The sequence below is a fragment of the Xiphophorus maculatus genome, chromosome 12 (assembly GCF_002775205.1).
Source record: "Xiphophorus maculatus strain JP 163 A chromosome 12, X_maculatus-5.0-male, whole genome shotgun sequence".
Classification (NCBI taxonomy): Eukaryota; Metazoa; Chordata; class Actinopteri; order Cyprinodontiformes; family Poeciliidae; genus Xiphophorus; species Xiphophorus maculatus.
This window is the reverse complement of record NC_036454.1, coordinates 27,317,985-27,339,603: the sequence shown is the minus strand read 5'-3', so window position 1 is coordinate 27,339,603 and position 21,619 is coordinate 27,317,985. Positions and strand designations below refer to the sequence as shown.

At 38.6% G+C, this 21,619-nt stretch overlaps 1 protein-coding gene across 3 annotated transcripts; it reads left to right on the top strand.

The window, feature by feature from the left end:
- The first annotated feature begins 1,266 nt into the window (after window positions 1-1,266).
- On the top strand, window positions 1,267-20,140 carry piwil2 (piwi like RNA-mediated gene silencing 2). 3 transcript variants are annotated; one of them, XM_023343296.1, is made up of 26 exons: window positions 1,267-1,319; window positions 2,131-2,184; window positions 4,633-4,687; window positions 5,955-6,365; window positions 6,446-6,539; window positions 6,871-6,982; window positions 7,556-7,719; window positions 7,846-7,936; window positions 8,286-8,396; window positions 8,570-8,687; window positions 9,245-9,369; window positions 9,585-9,665; window positions 9,744-9,857; window positions 11,315-11,503; window positions 11,663-11,747; window positions 12,195-12,287; window positions 13,037-13,177; window positions 14,392-14,505; window positions 14,598-14,786; window positions 15,570-15,671; window positions 15,810-15,926; window positions 17,028-17,116; window positions 17,291-17,396; window positions 18,718-18,971; window positions 19,050-19,157; window positions 19,719-20,140. In XM_023343296.1, exons 4-26 carry the CDS (start codon window positions 5,955-5,957, stop codon window positions 19,873-19,875), a joined length of 3,165 nt encoding a protein of 1,054 aa, XP_023199064.1. In that variant the 5' UTR covers window positions 1,267-1,319; window positions 2,131-2,184; window positions 4,633-4,687; the 3' UTR covers window positions 19,876-20,140. The 3 variants fall into 3 exon arrangements, with proteins under 3 accessions (XP_023199064.1, XP_023199065.1, XP_014330151.1); XM_023343297.1 differs by lacking the exon at window positions 4,633-4,687; XM_014474665.2 differs by lacking the exons at window positions 1,267-1,319; window positions 2,131-2,184; window positions 4,633-4,687 and adding an exon at window positions 2,972-3,056.
- Window positions 20,141-21,619: the final 1,479 nt, after the last annotated feature.

Sequence of the window (21,619 nt, the reverse complement as noted above, 5' to 3'; positions counted from 1 at the left end):
ATTATGTAAAGCACTTTGAAACCGTATTGTTGCTGAAATGTGCTACACAAATAAACTTGATTGAAATGGAGCCAGCAAGAAGAAACAATCTGACATCTGGGAATACTTGAGATATATGGAAGCCCGTTTCTGCCACTCTGTTAAAAAAGTAAATAAATAATCTCATTATAATGAGATAGTATCTCAAAATAATGAGATATCTCAAAATAATGAGTTAGTATTATATCTATCTCATTTTTTTGAGTTGTTTTTCTTTTAACAGAGTGGCAGAAACGGGCTTCCATAGAGATGATCACGCACAAGATTCTTAAATAAAAGTAATGAACACCTTCACCTCCACAATTCTCACCTTCTTGAAATTTCCACTATTTCTTTGTTCTGCAAAGATATATCAGTCTTGCACAGCAGAAACAGACTTAAAGCTGTTGGGAGAGTAAAATTCTGGCCTCATGAGTAAAAATATAAGGGATCAGATCAGAGAGCCAATAGGAATCCAAGAAAAAGAGAATTTTTGAAGAATTTTAGTTTTTCAGGAGGCAAATCAAATCTCAAACAATACTGTCTGCCCCAACAAGCACCGCACTCCGAATACACTAAGACAAATGTCTATTGTCAAATCAGTCAATGACAAAAGAAAACAGCCACTGACAGTCAACATATACCATGATTGGCTACAAATAATTTTAATAACAAAAAAGCTTAGTTAAATAAGATTTAATTGACTCTCCTGTTACTAAACATGAGTTTGACGAACACTTTGTGACAATATTGCATTTATTAATTTTGTTATGTATGTCTATCTGAGTGACAAGTTCTGCCACAGTTTCAACAGCAGATGTCACTAGTGAGAAATGAATGAACCACCGAGTAATGAACCTTTGGGTAAAGCAATGGGCTGGGAAGCTTCATTGCTTCACGAGGCGTCATTTGGCCATCAATTAACCTTCCTGTACATGTACAGGGAGAACATGCAACCTCCACGCAGGAAAACCACAAGCCAGGATATGAAACCAAGATTTTTTTTTTACTGCAAGGCAACAGTACCACCAACTGCACCACTGTGCAGCCCAAACCCTGCTTGTCTCTATGTCAGCGCTTCTCAGTTCAGGTCCTCAGACCCCCCTGCCCTGCATGTTTTAGGTGTTTCCCTTCTGGATTGAATCTGTGAGTGATTAACAGCCATCTGCAGCACCTGATGGTCATGCAATCATTTGAATCAGCGGTTCTGGAATAAAGGCACATCTAAAACATGCAGAGCAGAGGGGCCTGAGGACTGGAATTGAGAAGCGCTGCTCTACATCAAAGCAGCTCCTGAAGAGGTAATGCTTGAAAATTAACGTAACACAAATTGTTTGCAGAGAAACTGACAGGATCTCACTAAGGAGTTTGAGTGTATACACAAAAGGGAAAAATAAGAGTGAACTTGTTGAAATTCTGAGTAATCCTTGAAAACTGTATCAGTGTCAAAGTAAATGAAACAAAAAGAGATTTCCAGCACCTGTTCTTATCTGAACTGGTCACAAAAAACATGTCAAAGTCAATACCATGTTAAAAATCAGTTTAACTACAACAGCTATTGTTTACCAACAATATTCATATATTGTTGGTAAAATAGTATCATGGTGTATATTTTAGTGGCTGTCAAGACATTTTTCAATCAGAGTTTGAATGGATCTATTTAATCTAGGTGGCAGAGATGAAGATTATCTCCTAACTGTGGTTTGTATATTTGTGAACAGTACAGAAATAAATGAATAATAAAAGTATGCATGTATGTTTATCAAACAACTTCTTTCACATGAAAATGCTGCCATAATTATAGTAAGAGTGTAGAACTGTGTGAATTGTCACTAGCAGTGTGTGAATTTAGTATCTTTTAAAGGCCCAGAAACGGGGCCAGAATTCAGCAACTAAAGCGAAACACCTTTCCTTACAAGCAGCTGAAGACTTTTGGAATTTTTCAAAAATAACATTTGATTTGGAAAACTATAATGTGACTGACTGTTTCACTATTTACTCTATTCAATGCAGTTACAATTGGGGAGCTATTCCAGAGGTTTACAATTTTCAAGTTACGCACATATATGAAACAATCTAAAAGTAGAATTACTAACATCTTTCTATTTGTAGGACCAGCTGGAGAGCATTGTAAATCAGGGGAGGTCCACAAAATGTTTTTCTCAGGTGGGTCAAAATTGACAGGTCAAAACTGCTTGCGGAATGAAAATAAAAATAGGGGAATGATAAAATCAAGCAATTAAACTTGTCTGATTTTGTTGTTTGCTGTTAAACAAATGTTATTCATTGTAGATCCAAAAATGTAAATGGTTTTGCACATTTGGTGTATTAAAATGAAGGCAACAAGTCTTCAGTTTTTGACTGTTCATATTTATTCTGTTGATTTGAGTCACTTTCTTTAAAAACACTTGTTATATTCTGCCAAGTTTAATGAATTAATTAAAAGCTGATTGGGGTGTAGCAAAGGCAGCTTTTCAGTTAAAGTCTCTAAATACATGTGGTTCTACTTATTATGAAAGCTTGGTTATAAAAAGACAAATACTTTGTGTTACACTTTTTAAAAAAAATTTGTAAGATAATTATGTTGGTAAAAACTTTTACCCTGATTTAAAAATAAATAGTTTGGACAGGCCAGATTTGTATCACTTTTGAATTGCAGTTGGTGGGCCACACAAAATCACTCAAATGGCCAATAATGACCTCCGGGCCGCACTTTGTACACCAACTGCAATATAGATGTAATATACAGTAGATGGGAAGCTATATTTTGCATGTACTCAAATCCACAAAACCAAATTCTATCCAGGTTGCGCCGGTGTTGTCCACTAGGGGGCAACAGCACTTTTTTCAAAAAATTTGATTGACAGATGGCGTAAACCAATGCCTTACTGCAGAATGTTTGGGTGAACCAATAGGATATCAGGTGGGCGGGTCCAACAGAACGTGAGACTAACGAGTCTGTCAGATTGAACAGCGTCTAATTGAACACCTGATGAGACGGAGCGGAAAATAGACGTACACGGATTTCCCATATTACTGTAAGTTTTTGAAAGTAATTGTAATATCTAGATGTGTTTAAATGCTTAAAGTGTAGCCCGAATCTCGTCTACATGTAATTTGAAGCGGTTAAGAGCGTGTTTAGACTAGTTCTTTAACACGTGGATAGGTTAGCTAGCGGAGGTACATTTTCTCTTTGCCGAAGTGGAAAATTCTCAGACTTTGGGATTTTATTTTACTTTGCTGATTTAAAAAACTAGTTTGTTCCACACGACATTTGTGTCATTCACTAGATAATAAGACCATAAAGTGTGAACTCTGAATGTACGTGTTTTTAATAGTTCAGCACTTCGGCGCCTTCCTGTCTGGCTAATTAATATTAAGGGTAGAAGAACAGAGATTGTAGCTAAAATGGCTTTTTTTTAAAAACCAGGCCAATAAGAGTTAAGCTCTATCTAATTTTTCCTGTTTCGCAACACAAAGGTATTATAGCTAAATTATTAAATATTATAATTTAAATGAGGAAAAACAAATTGGTCCGTAGTCCCGTTTAGACTTCTCTCCCGTTCCTGAGTTTATCGTTGCCCAAGGGCTCAGGAAGCTCGCGCGACAAGGAAGTGTCCATCGGCTCAGGAAGCTCGCGCGACAAGGAAGGAACGTGAGCGTTAAAATCTAATGAAATAAATAAGAGTTTTGCGTTCATTACTGTTTGGCAAGTTGTTGCATTAATTTTGCTGTAAACAAACGGTAATTCATGTACCACTTGCGACCTCATAATATTTCCCCGTTTCCCCTCCTCGCCTGGTTTACAATGGAGGGGATTTCCACTCGTGGGATGTGGGGTTATAACTTATGAGCTCGACTGTCAAACAAAAAGTTTAATTGCTCACGTGACCCCAATCTTTGAGGGGAAAGAGGCATCAAATGCCCCCATTTGCCTCCGTTTCTTCACTTTCCCTGCTGTCATCTTCATCTCTGTTTCTGTAATAATTTTTGCCAGCTTTTAGAAGTTGCTACATTCCTGAGGAAGACTGATCCTGCCAAAATTGGTAATAAAAATAGAAGTTAATAAATGGCTTGATAAAGTAATTAATGAGGAAATTTGCATCCAAGAAATACAAAATGAGAACTTTCCTAACTTACGGCGTAGATCTTGATTATTACCAGTAGGAGAGAAGCCGACTCTGAATGTCAGCCTACTAGGCTCCCATCCAATACCCTTACCCTTTTGTCACTTTATCTCAAAGAAAGAGCCAGAAGGAATACCAAAAGGGAACATGAGGAACAAAGAAGAAAACTGTAAATTAAAGGACAACAGAGAAAACAGAAAAGAATAAAATACAGAGGGAAGTAGAGAAAATTAACATATGATGAAAAAAGTGACTGTAAATATTGAATTCATACAGAATGTTGGGGGAAATTAGAAAATAAAGGAAACTGAAACTGACTTCCCCCTCTGAGTTGTTAACAAAAACTAAGTGTTGGCGGCATAACGTCCAATTTTCAAGTTTGGCCCGTGGGGATTTTATTGATTGATAATGCCCTGGTTTTCATCGTTTTGGGGGGACCAATAAGCATCCTTAAAATGACTGGAGTACAGCAGCCTTTCTCCTCCAGGTGCTGCTGGTTCAGAGTGAACGGTGGGAAGAGCGCTGCGGGAGTATTTATACAGGTGAGCGGATAGACTGAACACGGCGGGTTTACTATCAGCTCATTGTACGCTGTCAGAAGAGCATACATGCAGTGAGTACGCATGGCTGCGCATTAAGAAGTCCGACCTTCACGACGAAAATAATAAACTGTTTTCAGTGATAACTAGATAGATATACATGCATTGTCGTGGTTTAAAAGTGTATGTAAAGCAGGGACTAACTAAAACTTACAACACACACCCGTGTAAAACTCGCCTCCTTGTTGCTTGATGATGGTCTGACTAGTTAACCGCTGAGTCAGGATGTCATACAGCTGTTAAGAACAAAGAGTATGACGATCTACGTCATGATTTTATGTTGCTGATTAAATAAAATCATATAGTAATGACCGTGTATACTTGTCGGATAGATGTAGCCGTCAGTTCGTGCTAAGCGTATAACAATCTGACAGAACACGAGTGGCTGAGTAGTTGATGGTTACAGTGTAAGTGTAGCTTTACGGACGAACCGCACAATAAATTTCATATCATCCCGGTCTGAACAAACGGGTGGCAGAAATCATCATGGCGGTACATGGCTGGTAGATGAGTTTCTGAGTGTGACGAACAATGGTGCCGTAAATATCCCGTATTGCTCTTCTTACTTTTGTCCCCTGCTCTACCGGTCCCTGGACTTAGGTTCATCTGTCCCCTGGTCTATTTCCTCCTCTCTACCCCCATCTTACGTTTGTTCGTTCGCCTGCCCCTCCCACCCCCACCACCCTAAGCCCCCAACTCCAGGCGACATTTCCAGTATTCTCAAACCCAAAGCTTGACAGGTATGGGGCAAGGTGAGAATTCATCTATTAAACTGACTGAAGACGAATACATAAACTAAAAGCTGGATCGTAGACATTTTTTATAAGTGCCTGCCCCTTTATTATTAAATTGAATATAATTTCAGATCTTTGTATAACATTTCTTCAGGTTTACTTAGAAAGTGAGCTATTATTGTTACAGGTTAGTTTTCCAAACTGCAAAAAACTGTTAGGGATCCTCAAAAATGTATAACTGGACCGATGTTGATATCCAATAGTAACACTGGTGTTATTCCAGATTTACCAATATTTTATAAAACAAATTTATCCGATTAATTGTAAGAATAATCGGTACATTACTCGATTACTAAAATATTCGTTTACAACAGCCCTAATATATAATTAAACAAATTCTTTTTTTTCTAAGGGATATATTTAGTTTGAATTAATTTCTCACCATTCTTGACCACAAAATCTTTCCCGTTAAATAGATGGATCCAAGAAAACGCCCTGACCTCAGTGACAAAGCAGGCTTCCAAATGTTGGGACGTGGACGAGGACTGCAGCCTGTTGAAATGACTGTAGGACGTAGTAGAGGGCTGCTGCTTTCTACAGAAGGGCTGGGATTAGGACGAGCCAGGGGTTTCCTGCCCCCTGGCGATATCCCTCCAGGACGAGGAGTGCTGCCGCCCTCCACTGCGCCAGGCAGAGGGCTGCTGGTGCATCCTGACGAGGTGGGAGTCGGCCGAGCCAGAGGCCTTCTGCTCCCATCAGCTGAACCCAAAGTCGGGGTGAGCCGAGGAGCAGTCCTGCCTAGACTGGGACAACAATATGAACAGAAGCACATGTTAGAAATGCCACCAGGCTCAGCAGGAGACACGGCTGCTCCACGAGGAGAAGAGGTTGGGAAATTTCTCAATTAAGTGTTTTTCGTAAAATCAGATTTGCTTCAATGGTAACTTAGGTTTCTGTTCCCTTATAGGTTAGTGCGCCGCCCTGTGGTCAAGGGTCAACGCTGGTGTCCATGTTTAGAGGAATGGGTGTGACTTCCTGGGGAAGAGGAACTCCAGCAGTGGGTCAGTACTACAAGACTTTGAAAAAAGGATACATTAGTACAAAAACCCTGAACTAGTGTATTTCCTTATGTTGCACATTTAGCATTTTTATTGCCAGCTGCATTTAAGATATCTTAATATTTGACTCCCATACCTTGCTGAGATTGATCCTGCTAAGAGGCCTGCAATGTTGACTGAAATCGCTAAGAAATATGAATGTCCATCTGAACTGGCGAGTTTAGGAAATTTGCCATAAAAATAAAAGTGCATTATGCAATTAAAAGGCTTCTGCACTCCTTCAAACTCGTGATCTAGTTGTTGTATAAAACCTTAAGAATTGATGCTTCTGCAGGAAGAGAATCTGGACATGATGGAGAGGTGAAAGTTCAAGATTTCCCGGTAGGACTCGCCACCGCCATGCAGGGTGCTGGTCACCGTGGAGACTCAATGGGCAGGGGAAGCAGGTAGTTTTCTTGATTTTATATGGTACCTCAGATGTTGATTGCAAAAATGGTTAACATCCAATAATGGCAGTATGCATTGTTACTGCCACACTACCAAGTGTAGTTAGCATGATGGTTAAATTTGACCTGGACCCTGAAACTATCTTATGGATTATTTGGATATATTTATTTTGCTATTTAGTCTTCTTGGTTGATTGTAATTGTACTCAGTTATATGAACATTGATATTATTAACCAACTTAAAAATAAACAAATAACCTCAATAGTGAATAAAATACAGTGATTTGCGGTGTAATCTGCAGCCATTTGTTTCAGAAAATCTGAAAGACATCTGCCGATATGGACATTTCAAATATGTTTTTGTTATCGTATAACTATTGTTGGTCAGGTGTAAGTTTTGATTATGCAATCCAAAAATGGGTTCCATTGATGCTACATGAATATAAAGAATATATTTGTCAGTAAGAGCTAAAATCTGCTTTACTTTTGCCAACATGAAACACATTAGCAGTCCTGGCTGCCATGGTAATTGATGGGTAATTGATGAGTATTATGCTTTCTCCACTGCTGAAGTTTGTCCGCTCAGATGATTGTGGGACTTGGAAGAGCAGCTCTGCCGCAACTTGGAATGGGAAGAGGACAGGCTTTGCTTTCTTCTTTGCCTTCAGGTCAGATTAAGCCAGTTTGTCCAACATCTGATCCCCAAAGAACCCCGCTGTCTCCGCCTCATCCTGAAGGTATTGAAAGCTTCAGATAACTGACCGTCTGTTAATGCATTTTCTAAACCTCTTTACACTTTAATTTTTCTGAAGGCGTTTTAAAATGTATTAAGTTGTTTGTCTTGTTATATAAATAATCCAAAGGAGGTTTGAAAGTTGTTCCAATGACTCAGGACTTGCCTGTGCCTCTAAGTAGTGCACTACCAAAGAAGGAGATGACAATGGAGTCAGTATGGTAAGTATGCTTCTGTTGTGTGCTTTTATATCACAGTCATTAGACAATATCAGCTCTTAGTCACCCACAACATTTTCTCCTGGTTTTATCTTATTTGGAGGTGGTTCCTTCATTCTTTCATCATTCAGTGTTTTAGTGTCTGGTGTTGCAAAATAGTTTGATACATGTTCTTTCTGATACATGTTCTGTATCAGAAAGTAAGGATGGCCATTTCAACCAAAGTAAGTGTTATCACCTCATCCAGCTGGAAATAGTTTATTTAGTTTTACATTTTTGCTAAAGTATTTTACAAATACAAAGCATATCTGTCCTTTCCCTTTAGTTCATTTATATTTTATTGTCTGCTTAGTTCTCCAATTAATAAAGCTGGAACAAAAGGAACTCCCATAACTATTGGGTCAAACCACATCGTAGTTTCATGCAAGAATGAAGCTGTGTATCAGTACCATGTCACCTTCACGTAAGTACCTGATTTCATGGCATCGCCCTTTCTTCTCCATCCAATGAAACATGACGAAAACCAAAGTTTGATTTCAGGGAATGTTTTGCACTACAAGAATTAATATATTTTGTTAGAAGCTGCAAACAGGAAGTTTTTATCTGCATTTTGAAATGCCTTGAATTTTCCATCAGTCCGAATGTTGAATCCATGACGATGCGTTTTGGCATGATGAAAGATCATCGCTCAACCACAGGAGAAGTGGTGGCTTTTGATGGCTCCATCCTTTACCTGCCAGTTAAACTGAAAGATGTAAGTTTGATAGGGATTGTGTTACTCATTCTAATTGAGAGGAGACCTCTCAAGACAACTCAAGTTTTCTTTAAATCTCTTTTTTTCAGTCTACTTAGTTGGTTTGATTTGTTACTGCATCAGCTATTGAAGGTTTCCCCAGAAAAGTTGCTAAGCCCTGTGGTTGGACGCTAGGGCAGTCATTCACCCAGCAGCCTGTCATTTTTTGAAGTAAAAGATTTTTTAAAGTTGACAGGAAATTTTAAAATATCACTTGATAATCATGTGTTATTGAAAGATTGGGAGATTAATACCTGAACACTAACTATAAAGTCTTAAAAAATGCAAACATTTTACAAGGACTTATAAAAAGCAATGCTTAGCCTGGTGGCCCGTCAGGCTTAAAATACATTGGGGAAAACCCTGAGTATTTCTGGAATCAATTCCTTAGCAGATTGGAATGCTCTGCGGATTAATTTTACTAATTAATAGCTTTTTTTTTTACCTTGCAGATAAGTGAAAAATATACCCAAACTGACAGTTTTCTTGTTTCCCTTTAACCTTTTGTTGAGATGCAGGAGGTCCTTTTAAAGAGCTCAAGACGGACTGATAACCAAGAAATAGAAATCAAAATAAAGATGACAAAGATTTTGCCCCCAAACTGTGACCTTTGCATCCCGTTCTACAATGTGGTTTTCAGAAGGTATTTCACAAGTTTGTTTTGACACTAAATGTAACCTAATAAAATCTCATACATACATTTGTCTGAAAACAATCCAGACTATTTTAAGAAAATCACTGGTTTCTTTTATATCCCTTCAAGGCCTTCTTTCTGCGATATACATTTTTCCACAATGCTGTAGAATAACATGTAGCTGCACAGATAACAGGATATGACCATAGTTTTTCTCTTTCAAGGGTGATGAAAATCATTGGGCTGAAGCAGGTGGCCCGAAACCATTATGATCCAGAAAGCGCTGTTGTTCTTGAAAAACAACGGTAAGTATCAAGTTTACTTTCACCCTCAGAAAATTTGACTCACTAACATATTGAGCATTTTTCTGTTTGGCTTCGTAGGCTTCAAGTGTGGCCAGGTTATGCAACCGCTATTAAGCACACAGATGGCGGTCTGTACCTGTCTGTGGAAGTGACTCACAAAGTTTTGCAGAACGACTCTGTGCTGGACTTGATGTGAGTTTACACTTCAAAATAAAGAGCCGTTTAGCCTTAGCAGGAGAATCCAGGTCTGAATGTTTTAGCAATTTTTGTTTCGTCTTGTTGAATTTTGCTAACAGTGCTAAAGTCTTTCAGAAATGTCAACCAATTTATACATTGAACATGAACAGATGGTTTCTAAAGAATTGTAATATAAAAGGTTGATCTAGTTCAGTAATTCAAATTACAACATTATTACATATATGTTTATTACATTATCAGACAAATGTCTGTTACATTTGTCTAAGTTTTCAGATCAAGAGTTGCAGCTAATTCAAGGGCAAAAGTCTTTTTCTTTCAAACAGAGTATATTAGATTACACCGTTATAAAATCATTTTTAATATAGAAATGTCAGCCTACTTGAAGGTATGTTCATGTACTATACAAGGCTTGTTTTGAATGAATTTTGCATGTAGCATTGAGGCGATCAGCCTGTGGCTCTGCCAAAGTGTTATGAGAACCTAAAGTCCAGGGTTCCTCATCTTCCTCTTGGCAGTACTCTGTAGACTCTTTATGGGCTTTAGATCTGCCCAGTTTGTTGGCCAATTAAGCACAGTGATACCATGGCCGTTAAAGCATGAAGTGCTCTCAACATTCCCTGGTAGACGACATGATTTGTCTCCTCAGATCACCCACTATGGACATTTCACACCAAACCTCAAACAAATTGAATCTTGTTTTCAAGAGAACATAAGACCACTGAACACAGCCGTTTCATCCAACACCTTAACCTGAGACACGTCAGACTCTTGTTCAATTTTTAATTAGTATTAAAGGATATTTCAGTATTCTGAGAAACTGAATCTTGGGTCTGCATTAGCTGTGAGCCAGAATCCAGTCAGAAAATGTTTTTAATATATAATTCTTAGTGTAATGAATCTTTTCGTAAATAACTTTTGATAACATTCTATGTTGGATGTACAGTAGATGGATATATATATATCTATTGTCTTTTTTTATGACAAGGCAAATTGTGAGCTCCATATGTTCTTCACAGCACACTATCTAAAATATCCTTCATGGCTCTGACTCTTTTCCAGAATGTAGTTAGTTTTTTTACCTTCTTTCATTTGTGTTTATTTCATTTTTCCACACGCTGTCTGTAAGAAAGAGGAACATTACACAAATGTCACTGTCTATTTTGGGCTCTTTGCATAACTTGATGAGTTTAACACTGTAATATTCTTATCTGTCTTCTGGGAGGGAACGGTGAATACCTTCTGTCCAAATAAGTATTTCCAGATATAACTGAGGTGATTTGTTGAAAAGATAGTTGGCTAATGACATCTGAATTTGTCCATTTATAATTTCATAATCTTGTCCCAGCATCAAACTTTTGAGAAAAAGTACCACAAACCAAGGTATGGAGCTACTTGAATGAAATTTTTTTTAAAAAAGGGAAAGGCTCAGTTGGTGTCCTGATGTCTTGTAGGAACATGCTGTACAAACAGAGCAAAGAGAACTTCCAAGATGTGTGCACCAAAGAACTGGTGGGAGCCATAGTTATCACACGCTACAACAATCGCACGTACCGCATTGATTCCATTGAGTGGAATAAGTCTCCTAACGACAGCTTCACTTTGATGAATGGCACTAAAACCACCTTCTTGGAATATTACAGGTGAGAGTCTTCTGCACTGTCTTTGAACTAATCAAATCTCAACAGGAAAACGTCCAAGTCCTTTAAATATTTTGAGCTAAATCAGAAATTCTGTTCAAGTTTAAATGTCCTGCCCTAACTTCACGGATTTTAGATGCATGGCTTTTGATTTTGTTACAGTAAGAACTATGGAATCACAATCAAAGAGATGAACCAACCTTTACTCCTGCATCGACCGAAGGAAAGGTCCAAACCTGGAGGGAAGGTAAAATCTCCATTCACCATCAATGAGGTCACCATGAATTTAAAAGTTTAAAACGACACATTCATAGTAAAACAGTCACTGTCTTTCATGTGGACTGCTCAGTTGACATCCATTACTCTTGTCAGAGTATACTACCACCACCTAGTGGTGGCAGAAAGTCTTGCTCAGCACCACCAAGTTTAAGGTTTATGGATTTTAGGTGTCATAAACATGGTAGATTTTGAAATTAATGGGTTTTTTTCTCCCTAATGTTTTGGAAAGAACAGATGTCACTGTTTGCAAATCAAAGAGTCAAATCCGCACAATAAATTCGACATCAGTGGTCAGCTACCCAAGAATGATTAAAACTTTTATCCTGAATAAGAAAATAAAACTTCAAAGTAAGATGCTCAGGGGTTTATCTTCTTACTCTTTCAGTTTTGTTTCACATCTGTTCCTTTCTTGCAGCAAATTATCACCGGTGAGATCCTTTTGGTGCCAGAGCTCTCCTTCTTGACAGGAATCCCAGAGAAAATGAGGAAAGACATGAGAGCTATGAAGGTAAGTATATTGCTGGGCCATAACCTTGTCAGCATTTAGTCTACCAAAACTTTGACCTCACTACGTAGGTGAGATAGAATTTAAAATGTAATCTAATCTTTGTTGTGTTCCTTAATTCATTATTTTTAAGTTTCTTTAATTCTGTATGTCAGGCTCTATTTTTTGGGGTGATTAAAGTAAGTGAAATGCTACCTCACTATGTTCATATAGTAAGCATGGCATGTTGCTACTTCCACAGTAGCAACACGATAAATAAACCTTAAGTGTTCTTCAGGCTGTGCAGGAACTTAAGCACATGTCTGAACTTTCTAAATGATATATTGTTGACAGAATGCTACAACGTTTTTTTCCTCACCAAAGACATTTTTTTCTTTTTTTCATGAGGAAGTGGGAGGACATATTTCTATGCTTTCTTTCATCTTATTTATTTTAATGATGTTCAGCACTTTGTTTCAGCTGTGGCTGGTGTTGAAGTGCTTTATTAAAAAAGTTGATGATGATGATATTGCTAATGTGATTATTCATTTAACATCATGAGATTTGTCTTACACATTTTACCAGTGGTGTTAAAGATGATATGATTTCTGTTCTTGCATATTTTACCATATTTTATTATAGTGTGCTAAATACATCTGTTATATAAAGAGTTGAAGACAATTAGTAAAGGAATTAAAGTGCTTTTGGATAGCAATGATGGCAAAAAAAAACACTTGCGGTAAATGTTAATGAGTGTCTTAATGTTTTTACAGGAGCTGACCAGTCACATCAACGTGAGCAGTGAGCAGCACACCAACTCCATAAAGCAGCTTCTGAAGAACATCAGCTCCAGTCCTGAAAGTGTGAAGGAGCTCAGCCGATGGGGACTGGAGATCGGCTCAGAGATCCTCATAGTAGGAACCTGTCACTACAGAGAAAAGTTTTTAATTACTTTGCGTTTGGGGAAGACGGTAATGCAAAGTTCCTCGGACACATTTTGTCATGTTGCATTACCGGGTCTAACAAGAGAAGTCTTGCTCAGTGTCTGATGCAAATCAGACAACAGTAAACCTTTTAGGTTCTTGTTTTAAGCATTGAACATTTGATTCTTCAAGTGAAATAATCATCAAAGCCAAAGTTCTTCAGTCCTTAAAGTTTAGAGAAAAACTGATCCTGAATCTTTGATATTTTGGTGGTACAAACTAAAACGTATTCAGCAAAACCACTGACACCATTTTTGTTGATTTGAAGAATGTGAGAAGTCAAATTCACTCAGGTGTTGCACCAGCTGGTAAACGATGCATTCAATTGAAACAGGTGCATTGAAGCAGGCGGTTGTCTGAAACATATAGGACAGTGATCCCTGAGGACCATAGTTGGAGACCACTGGGTTAGAAGACAAAATATGGTGACAGTGGTGGTTTTATTTTTTATATTTGTCATCTGACCTAAATGTCATCTAAGTGGGCTTGCCCTTATTTACTCATCTAAAGACAAAGTGCTGCAGGTGTTTTTTATTCAGAGACCTATATGTGCCCCACTTGGACAACTGATTCTAAAGAAACATGTTGTAGCTCTATGCAGAAGTTGGCCAAAATATGTTTTCATGGTTGATTAGTTTTCATTGCGTTTCTACTTTGGCTGTTATTTAACCTGATGTCGGAATTTTTTGCCACTCCAAACTCTTGGCGTCTTTCTTGTTTATTACAAATATTACTCTAAATCTCTGAAGATTTTTTATTACTAAACTCACAAAGTAGAAAGTTCCTCAGAGGGATGGAAAGAAAATGTGGCAGCAGGTTTTGAAAGCTCTTGTGATTTTATTTGAATGATTTAACTCCGGGTCAAATTAATTTGCCATGCATTCAGCACAGCACATAGTCTTCAGGATTCAGTGTAGAACAGTCAAAAACAACATTTTGCTGCTCTTCAATTTCAATCCTTTGTCATTCAAATATGCCAACCTGTGATTATGAGTCTTAGTATATTTAAAATATTATCTTTATGTTATTCAGTTAATATATCTGTGCTGGTTTTAGGACATATTCTGATTTTGACTGGTACATCTGAATGATAACCCATTAAATGGTCAAAGTATCTCAAGCTTATTTTTCCCCTTTTGCTGCAGGTTCAAGGAAGAACTTTGCCGCTTGAAACCATCTGTCTCCAGACGTCTTGCTTCGCAACCGGAACTGATGTTTCCTGGTCCAGAGAGGTTGTGAGAGATGCTTCAATCAACTCTGTAAGTGATAAATGATAGTTTTTATAATGCAATTGCTTGTTTGGCTTTTGAGGTTGTTTGTGAAGTAATTAACTGATCCATATTCTTCCCAGGTCCCTTTGAACATCTGGGCCATCTTCTATCCGTCTCGTTGTGCAGACCAAGCTGAAGAACTTGTTTCCACTTTTAAGAAGGTAGCCGGGCCCATTGGGCTACGAATGGCTCGCCCCATTAGAGTGGAGCTGCGGGATGAACGAACTGAGACGTACGTCAAAAGTATCCACTCTCATCTCACCAGTGAGGTAAGGGATTCCCTCCCACTTTATATTAAACGTATTTCAAATTTATCCTATGATGTTGTAGTTAGAACTGTGTAATTTAAATTCTAGTTTTGTCGATGTATACTTGTTTATAGTTGCAGCTAAGATAAAAACATATGCGAGTTGAACCCAGGCTCCCTAGCAATGGTCCTGATTTATATTTTCCCAGGTTTCCCATCTGTTAAATTAATGATTTAAACAAGAAATAAAAATTTTATGTTTTAGTTTAGCTTTGTGGTGTGTAAAACCTTGTTTATTTAATGTTAAGTTTGAACTCAGTGTTTTCCTCTTTTCCGGTAATGTATGTGTGCTTTGTGATGTAAATGAGTGTGAAACCCTAACACAAAATTTCCATAGAATCAAACAAAGGCTTCTGCAAATCTCAACTTCTCTGCCAGCACTTTTTATTGATCGCGTTTTATAAATGCATCATTTGCATGTATAGCCTGAAGACCTGTGACATTGATGAATAGTAGGGCTTTCAGACTGAAAGTAATACCAGCTCAGCTGTATTTCACACAGTTTTCAACTGTTTCAAGAATAGTTTCAAAGTTTTTCCATGCCTTTGCACTGGACTGCAGGTAAAATTTAATTTGCTTAAAATTTGCTAACGGCAGACACAAAATATGTAATAAACTGTTTCCATTGAGCAAAATAAGTTGTTTTTTTTTTCTTTAATTTTATGAAGACCTTTGTTCAAATCTTATTCAATCCTTTAAATGCAGTGAAGCCAACACTAAGTTTTAGTTTCACGCCTGTGTGTAGCCTAATTTGCAGCTGGTTGTGTGCATCATGGTCGGCAATAGAGATGACCTCTATATCGCCATCAAGAAGTTGTGCTGTGTTAAAAGCCCGATTCCTTCTCAGGTCAGTATTGTTTCTGTTTTTGATTTGTTTTCTTGTGATTCATCAACAACAATCTTGTCTTTAAACCTGGAGGGGTTGACATATTTAAAAATATGTATATATTGCAATCCAGACACTGAAAAGTAAACTTATTTCTAGGCCATCAATATCCGGACAATATCTCAGCAGATGAAGCTGAAGAGTGTGGCTCAGAAGATTCTGTTGCAGGTGAACAGCAAGTTAGGAGGAGAACTTTGGACCGTCAACATCCCTCTGGTAGGTATCAAGTCGTACAATAGCAGAACAGCCACAGAAATCAAAGAACATGATGCTCACAGTCACTGATATTCCTCTAATCTTGACTTTAAGTTGCTTTTGTATTCTCAATAATTACTTGTCTCCCTCCCTGAAGACTATTTTTTTCTTTATTTAGCAATGGCTCTTTAAGTCATTAAATGCTATTGGGGAAGAATCTCACTGTTCTTGTGGGGATGAAGTTCAGTCAGTCTCACATTTAGTCATGGTATCGATGTCCTCTATGTGGCTGGCACAGTGCAGCTCAGTCTGTAACCTCCAAACAATCCTTTAGGGCAGGGGTGGGCAATCCTGGCCCTCGAGGGCCGGTGTCCTGTAACTCTTAGATGTCTCCCTGGTCCAACACGCTTGAATCCAACAGCTGAATCACCTCCTAAGTGCAGTCAAGTTTTCCAGAGTCCTGCTAATGACCTCATTATTTGACTCAGGTGTGTTGAAGTAGAGACAGATCTAAAAGTTTCAGGAGGCCGGCCCTCGAGGCCTGGAGATGCCCACCCCTGCTTTAGGGCTTCTTATAGTTGTCTTCATCACAGGCTGTCTTAGAGCAAAGGCTCTGTAATCAGAGCATGGAAAAACAAGTCTATGAACTGATTTACCCACAGGTTGTCTTGCTTGGAGACATATACGTCCCTGATTTTGCATTAGTGCCTAATGCATTAAAAAAATCTCTATTTTCTCTGGTAGAGCAGCTTTCAGTGGAAATGTTGGATGTATAACAGAGTGAAGGCCTAATTAAAAGCATCAGATATGTCCACAAATAAATGTGGAATTAAAGTTTTGAGTCCCTTTTTATTAAAGTGGCAGCTATTTTGAGCAGTGCAATTCTAAAATGGAAAAATAACTTTGTATCAGATACCAAAATTATCTACCAGTAAGTTAGGATTTGTGGTGGATGTACAGTTGTAGATGCTTGCAGCTCTTATGTCGGTGCAAGAAGGACGAGTCTGATTGTGTTTTAAAATCAGAGGTTTAAAACCAGTGGTCCCATAACATGTTCCCAATGGGTTGGGAACCATTGGTGCAGATGTTCTGTTTACAGCAAATTCTCTCCCACTCAAACAGAAAAACCTGATGGTAGTTGGAGTTGATGTTCACCATGACACCAGTAAATCACATCAGTCAGTCATGGGATTTGTTGCCAGCGTGAACAGGTATCTTTCATGTTTTTATTTACTTTTCCTCCAAATGACTCAATCCATGTTTTGTGGTAAGATCTCTGTAATAGTTTCTGAAAAGTGCACCTTGGAGTCACAATTGTAATTTTCACTCTGCATTGTAGCTTAATTTGAAAAGAATCTGAATTGATTCGTCTTTCTCTCGAGTAGCTCCCTGACCCGTTGGTACTCCAGGGTTACCTTCCAGACGCCTACAGAGGAACTGATTCATGGCTTCAGAGTTTGCCTGCTGGCTGCACTGCAGAAGTACCACGAGGTAACAATCTGAATGTGTGCTTTACAACTCGATCTCCAAACGGCAGACGGTGGTCCAGATAGGCCTGTCACGATAGCAAATTTTGCTGAACGATTAATTGTCTCAAAAATTATTGCGTTAAACGATAATATTGTCTGAAGACCTTTTTACACTGAAAATGACGTAATAATGCATGCGATTTCTTGCCAAAGATAGATGCACTTTATTTTCAAAAGAACACTTAACACTGGAACTGATAAACAAAACAACCAAAAATAAAATGGATTCTCAGTCTCCATTAACAAAAAATGTACTTGAAAAGAAACTAAACAACATAAAGCCAAAGTGGAAATAAATACGGCATTCAACCAAAAGAGTGCAGATTATAAAGTCTGTATATTATGTTGCCCTTCAGTAATAATTAGATTTAAATAGAGAAGATGGGCACATCGACTACCTGATGCAATAGTTCACACTACATGATTTTTTGCTCCTATTTTTACGACAATCTTAGAACGTTGGTCTTTCTAAGAGTGTTTGGTGCGTTATGGTAGATCTTTGTTGCCGCTCCGATCCAAATCAGGGGTTTTCCCCGACTTGGAGCTTAACGCAGCCTGTTGAATGTGACAGGTAGCCAATCAGAAAGCGCGGATTCTCCTCCGTGTTTTCTGAGGGGAAATTACCTCAAGGAATCCCAAACAGCTGACCCTGCGCAACCCGGAGACGATATGTGGAAACAACATTAATGTTTATTCAACATGCAAAGAATATAGAAATTACAAGGGGAGGAGTTGGAGCGAAACAGCTGTTCTTCGTTAACGTGGCGTAAATGGGTTCTAATGATTTTCATCCAGTCAGGACTGACACCAGCCACATGCATTGCAGGTAGATTGTAGTAAAGCATTGATTAGTTCCTGGTTTTAAAATTAGTTCACTGGACTTGTAGCCATTATTTTGTGCCCATTGTTGGACACCATACGGCAGGAACGAACCCGATCGAACCGTTATACCTAGGATTTCTGTCAGCTAATGTGTGGTCTGTCAGGTTTTGAAAATGGGCCGACAGCTCTAAGATCGTGTGCGCTGGCCTTTACACTAAGGAAATGAGGAAGGGGGGGTCAGTGGAGAGCACCAGAGTTGAGCCTTTTTTCATTCAATGTCATTAACAGAAAGAGAAAAAGGCCGGAAGAGACGATAATGCCAATAATTAAAATGACGTCGATAGTTTTAATTTATTGTACGATTAATTGATTTATCGTTTATCGCGACAAGCCTAGGTCCAGATATAAATCACAATAAAATAATTAGCCAAAAGACAATTTGTTCCGTTTGTTCTGTACAGATAAATCACAACCTGCCTGAGAAGATTGTGGTGTATCGGGACGGTGTGTCTGATGGCCAGCTGAAAATGGTCGAGCAATATGAGATACCACAGCTGATCAAATGCTTCGAGACGTTCCCCAGCTACGAGCCCAAGCTGGTCTTCATTGTGGTCCAAAAGCGCATCAGCACCAATCTGTACTCCTGGACTTCGAACAACTTTGGCACGCCTTCACCTGGAACTGTGCTGGATCACACCCTCACTCAGAAGGACTGGTCAGTTTGATTAGGCTTGATATGCTACTTAAGCAAAGCAGCTGAACAACTAATTTATGTTTTGTGCCTGACGTTTAGGGTGGACTTTTATTTGATGGCACATCCTATTCGTCAGGGTTGTGGACTTCCTACACACTACATCGCCCTGTACAACACAGCTAACCTCAGCCCTGATCATTTACAAAGGTAAGTGCTCTACCCACATCGCTCTGATTACAATGTGATTTACAGACACCTTGCTCATAACGAGGTGGCAGTATAGTTCTTTGCTTGAAAGATTTAATGAGATAAACATTTTAAGAAGCACAAATAAACAGATTTTTACCATGACTTTATATATAAAAGTTTTGTGTGCACGGCAACAATATCAGAGGACGGAATTGGCAAGAAACCTGACTCTTCAACTCAGAAGTCCAACTCCTCTGACTGATATTTTCATTTTGGAAACTTTGACGTTTCAACTTCTGAGTAAAAATTTTAAATCTCATCAATCATCAGCCCTCATAAACAATAAAATTATTTTTGTATTGCTTTCATACAACAACATACTGAATGTCCAAGATCGTTCCCAGTACATTTGGAAAGTATCTGTCAAGAAGGTGATACTTGGAAAACTCTGTATTTGGTAGCACTTGTTATAAATGTTTGAACTACTGATTTATGTTATTTATTGTTTTTTTTTTCTTTCCTGAACTTAACAGCTTGAGTTCTGTTAAGTTAACTCTTACTAATTTGGTCTCATGTCAGGCTGACGTTCAAGATGTGCCATCTGTACTGGAACTGGCCAGGGGTCATTCGTGTCCCAGCACCATGCAAGTATGCCCACAAACTAGCTTTCCTGTCCGGCCAGTATCTGCACTCAGAACCAGCCATCCAGTTATCTGACAAACTCTTTTTCCTTTGAGCTGACAGTTATAGACAAGTCATAGAACAGCTTTGATGAAAACATCTTGAAGCCTCACAGATTGAAATGACTTAACACATTGTTTTCAGTGTTGCAGAAGGTTTGTTTTGTTGTTACTGTTCTCTAAATTTGTTCCAGAGTTTTCAGTTTTATCCTTTTTTCCCCCCCAAACGATTTCAACAAGCCTTTTTATTTTGTTCCACATTTATGTTGCTGTATCAAAAAAAATCTGTAGTGTGTTAATTTTGTGTTGTAAAGCGTCCAATAAAACGAAACATTTACATTTTATTTATTTAAGTGTAAGATTAATACATTATTGTGTTTTGGCTAAGCATCTACATTTAATTTCAACCACAGTGCTGGACAGAGAAACTACTGCATTTTACATCTCCATAAGCATACATGTACATATTTTTAAACCTTGGATTTATAAAATAGTATTAAGGAAAACTGTTGCTCTCCTCCCTAACCTGGCAGTCAACATGTTCAATTCTACCTACAAGTGACCTGAGTAGGGAGTGTTCACAGCAGAAGGTCCTGGTAATTAACACCAGTAGAGGTGATGAAATGTCAACCCACCATAATAAATGTGCAAATGTAAACCATAATTAAAATATTCAAAATTATTAGGTCCAAACCTAAATTGAGGCTTGATGTTTCTCTTTTTTTTTTATCAATACCTTAAATTTTCATGGATCATATTTTTCTCAATAATCTGTTTGAAAAAGATCCCACAAATATACCAAATTAGACTTCAGTTTTCTTGTGCATAGCCAGATTGACATACTTCAGATGTATCCATTAAGAATTAAATATGGAAATCGTCGTTTCTTGAGCTTGTCTCCAGAAGCCAGCCGTCGACATAGGTGGCAATGCAGAGGATGTGCCTCCTGAGAGGAGCAATCACATCTGTACACTTTACAAACACCCAAAGGTTTAGAGGTAGGCCAAAAAAAGCACTTTGAAGCATACACTCTGAAGAAGCATACACAATACCCTGAAAAGCAAAACACAATAACTTATTGTGTGTGGGGATATATTGGTACACCATATTGCCAAAAGTATTTGCTCTCCTGCCTTGACTCACATTTGAGCGTAAGTGACATCCCATTTCTAATCCACAGCTAGAACAGCTTCAACTCTTCTGGGAAGGCTGTCCATTTAGGAGTGTGATTATGGGAATTTTTGACCATTCTTCCAGAAACGCATTTGAGGTAACATAGTGATGTAGGACAAGAAGGCCTGGTTGTCAGTTTCTGCTCTAATTCATCCCAAAGGTGTTCTGTCGGGTTGAGGTCAGGACTCTAGGCAGGCCAGTCAAGTTCACCCACACTAGACTCTGCCATCCATGTCTTTATGAACCTTGATTTGTGCTCTGGTGCACAGTCATGTTGGAGGGGGAAGGGGCCAGCTCCAAAGTGTTCCCACAAAGTTGGGACCAGGGAATTGTCCAAAATGTCTTGGTATGGTGAAGCATTCAGCGTTCCTTTCACTGGAACTAAAGAGCCAAGTCCAGCTCCTGAAATACAACCCGACCTCCATCAGCTTGCCAGATGGAGAAGCACGATTCATCACTCCAAAGAACGTGCCTTCACTGCTCTAGAGTCCGGTGGTGGCGTGCTTTCACCACGACATTCAACGCTTTGCATTGCACTTGGTGAAGTATGGCTTGGATGCAGCTGCTCCACCATGGAAATCCATTCCTTGAAGCTCTCTGCGCACTATTCTTGAGCTAATCTGAAGG

Coding starts and splice junctions, on each gene's coding strand:
- piwil2 (XM_023343297.1), top strand. CDS start 5,955: ATGGATCCAAGAAAACGCCCTGACCTCAGTGACAAAGCAGGCTTCCAA. Junction 8,397..8,569: donor CAGTACCATGTCACCTTCAC/GTAAGTACCTGA, acceptor ATTTTCCATCAG/TCCGAATGTTGAATCCATGA. Junction 12,288..13,036: donor AAGACATGAGAGCTATGAAG/GTAAGTATATTG, acceptor ATGTTTTTACAG/GAGCTGACCAGTCACATCAA.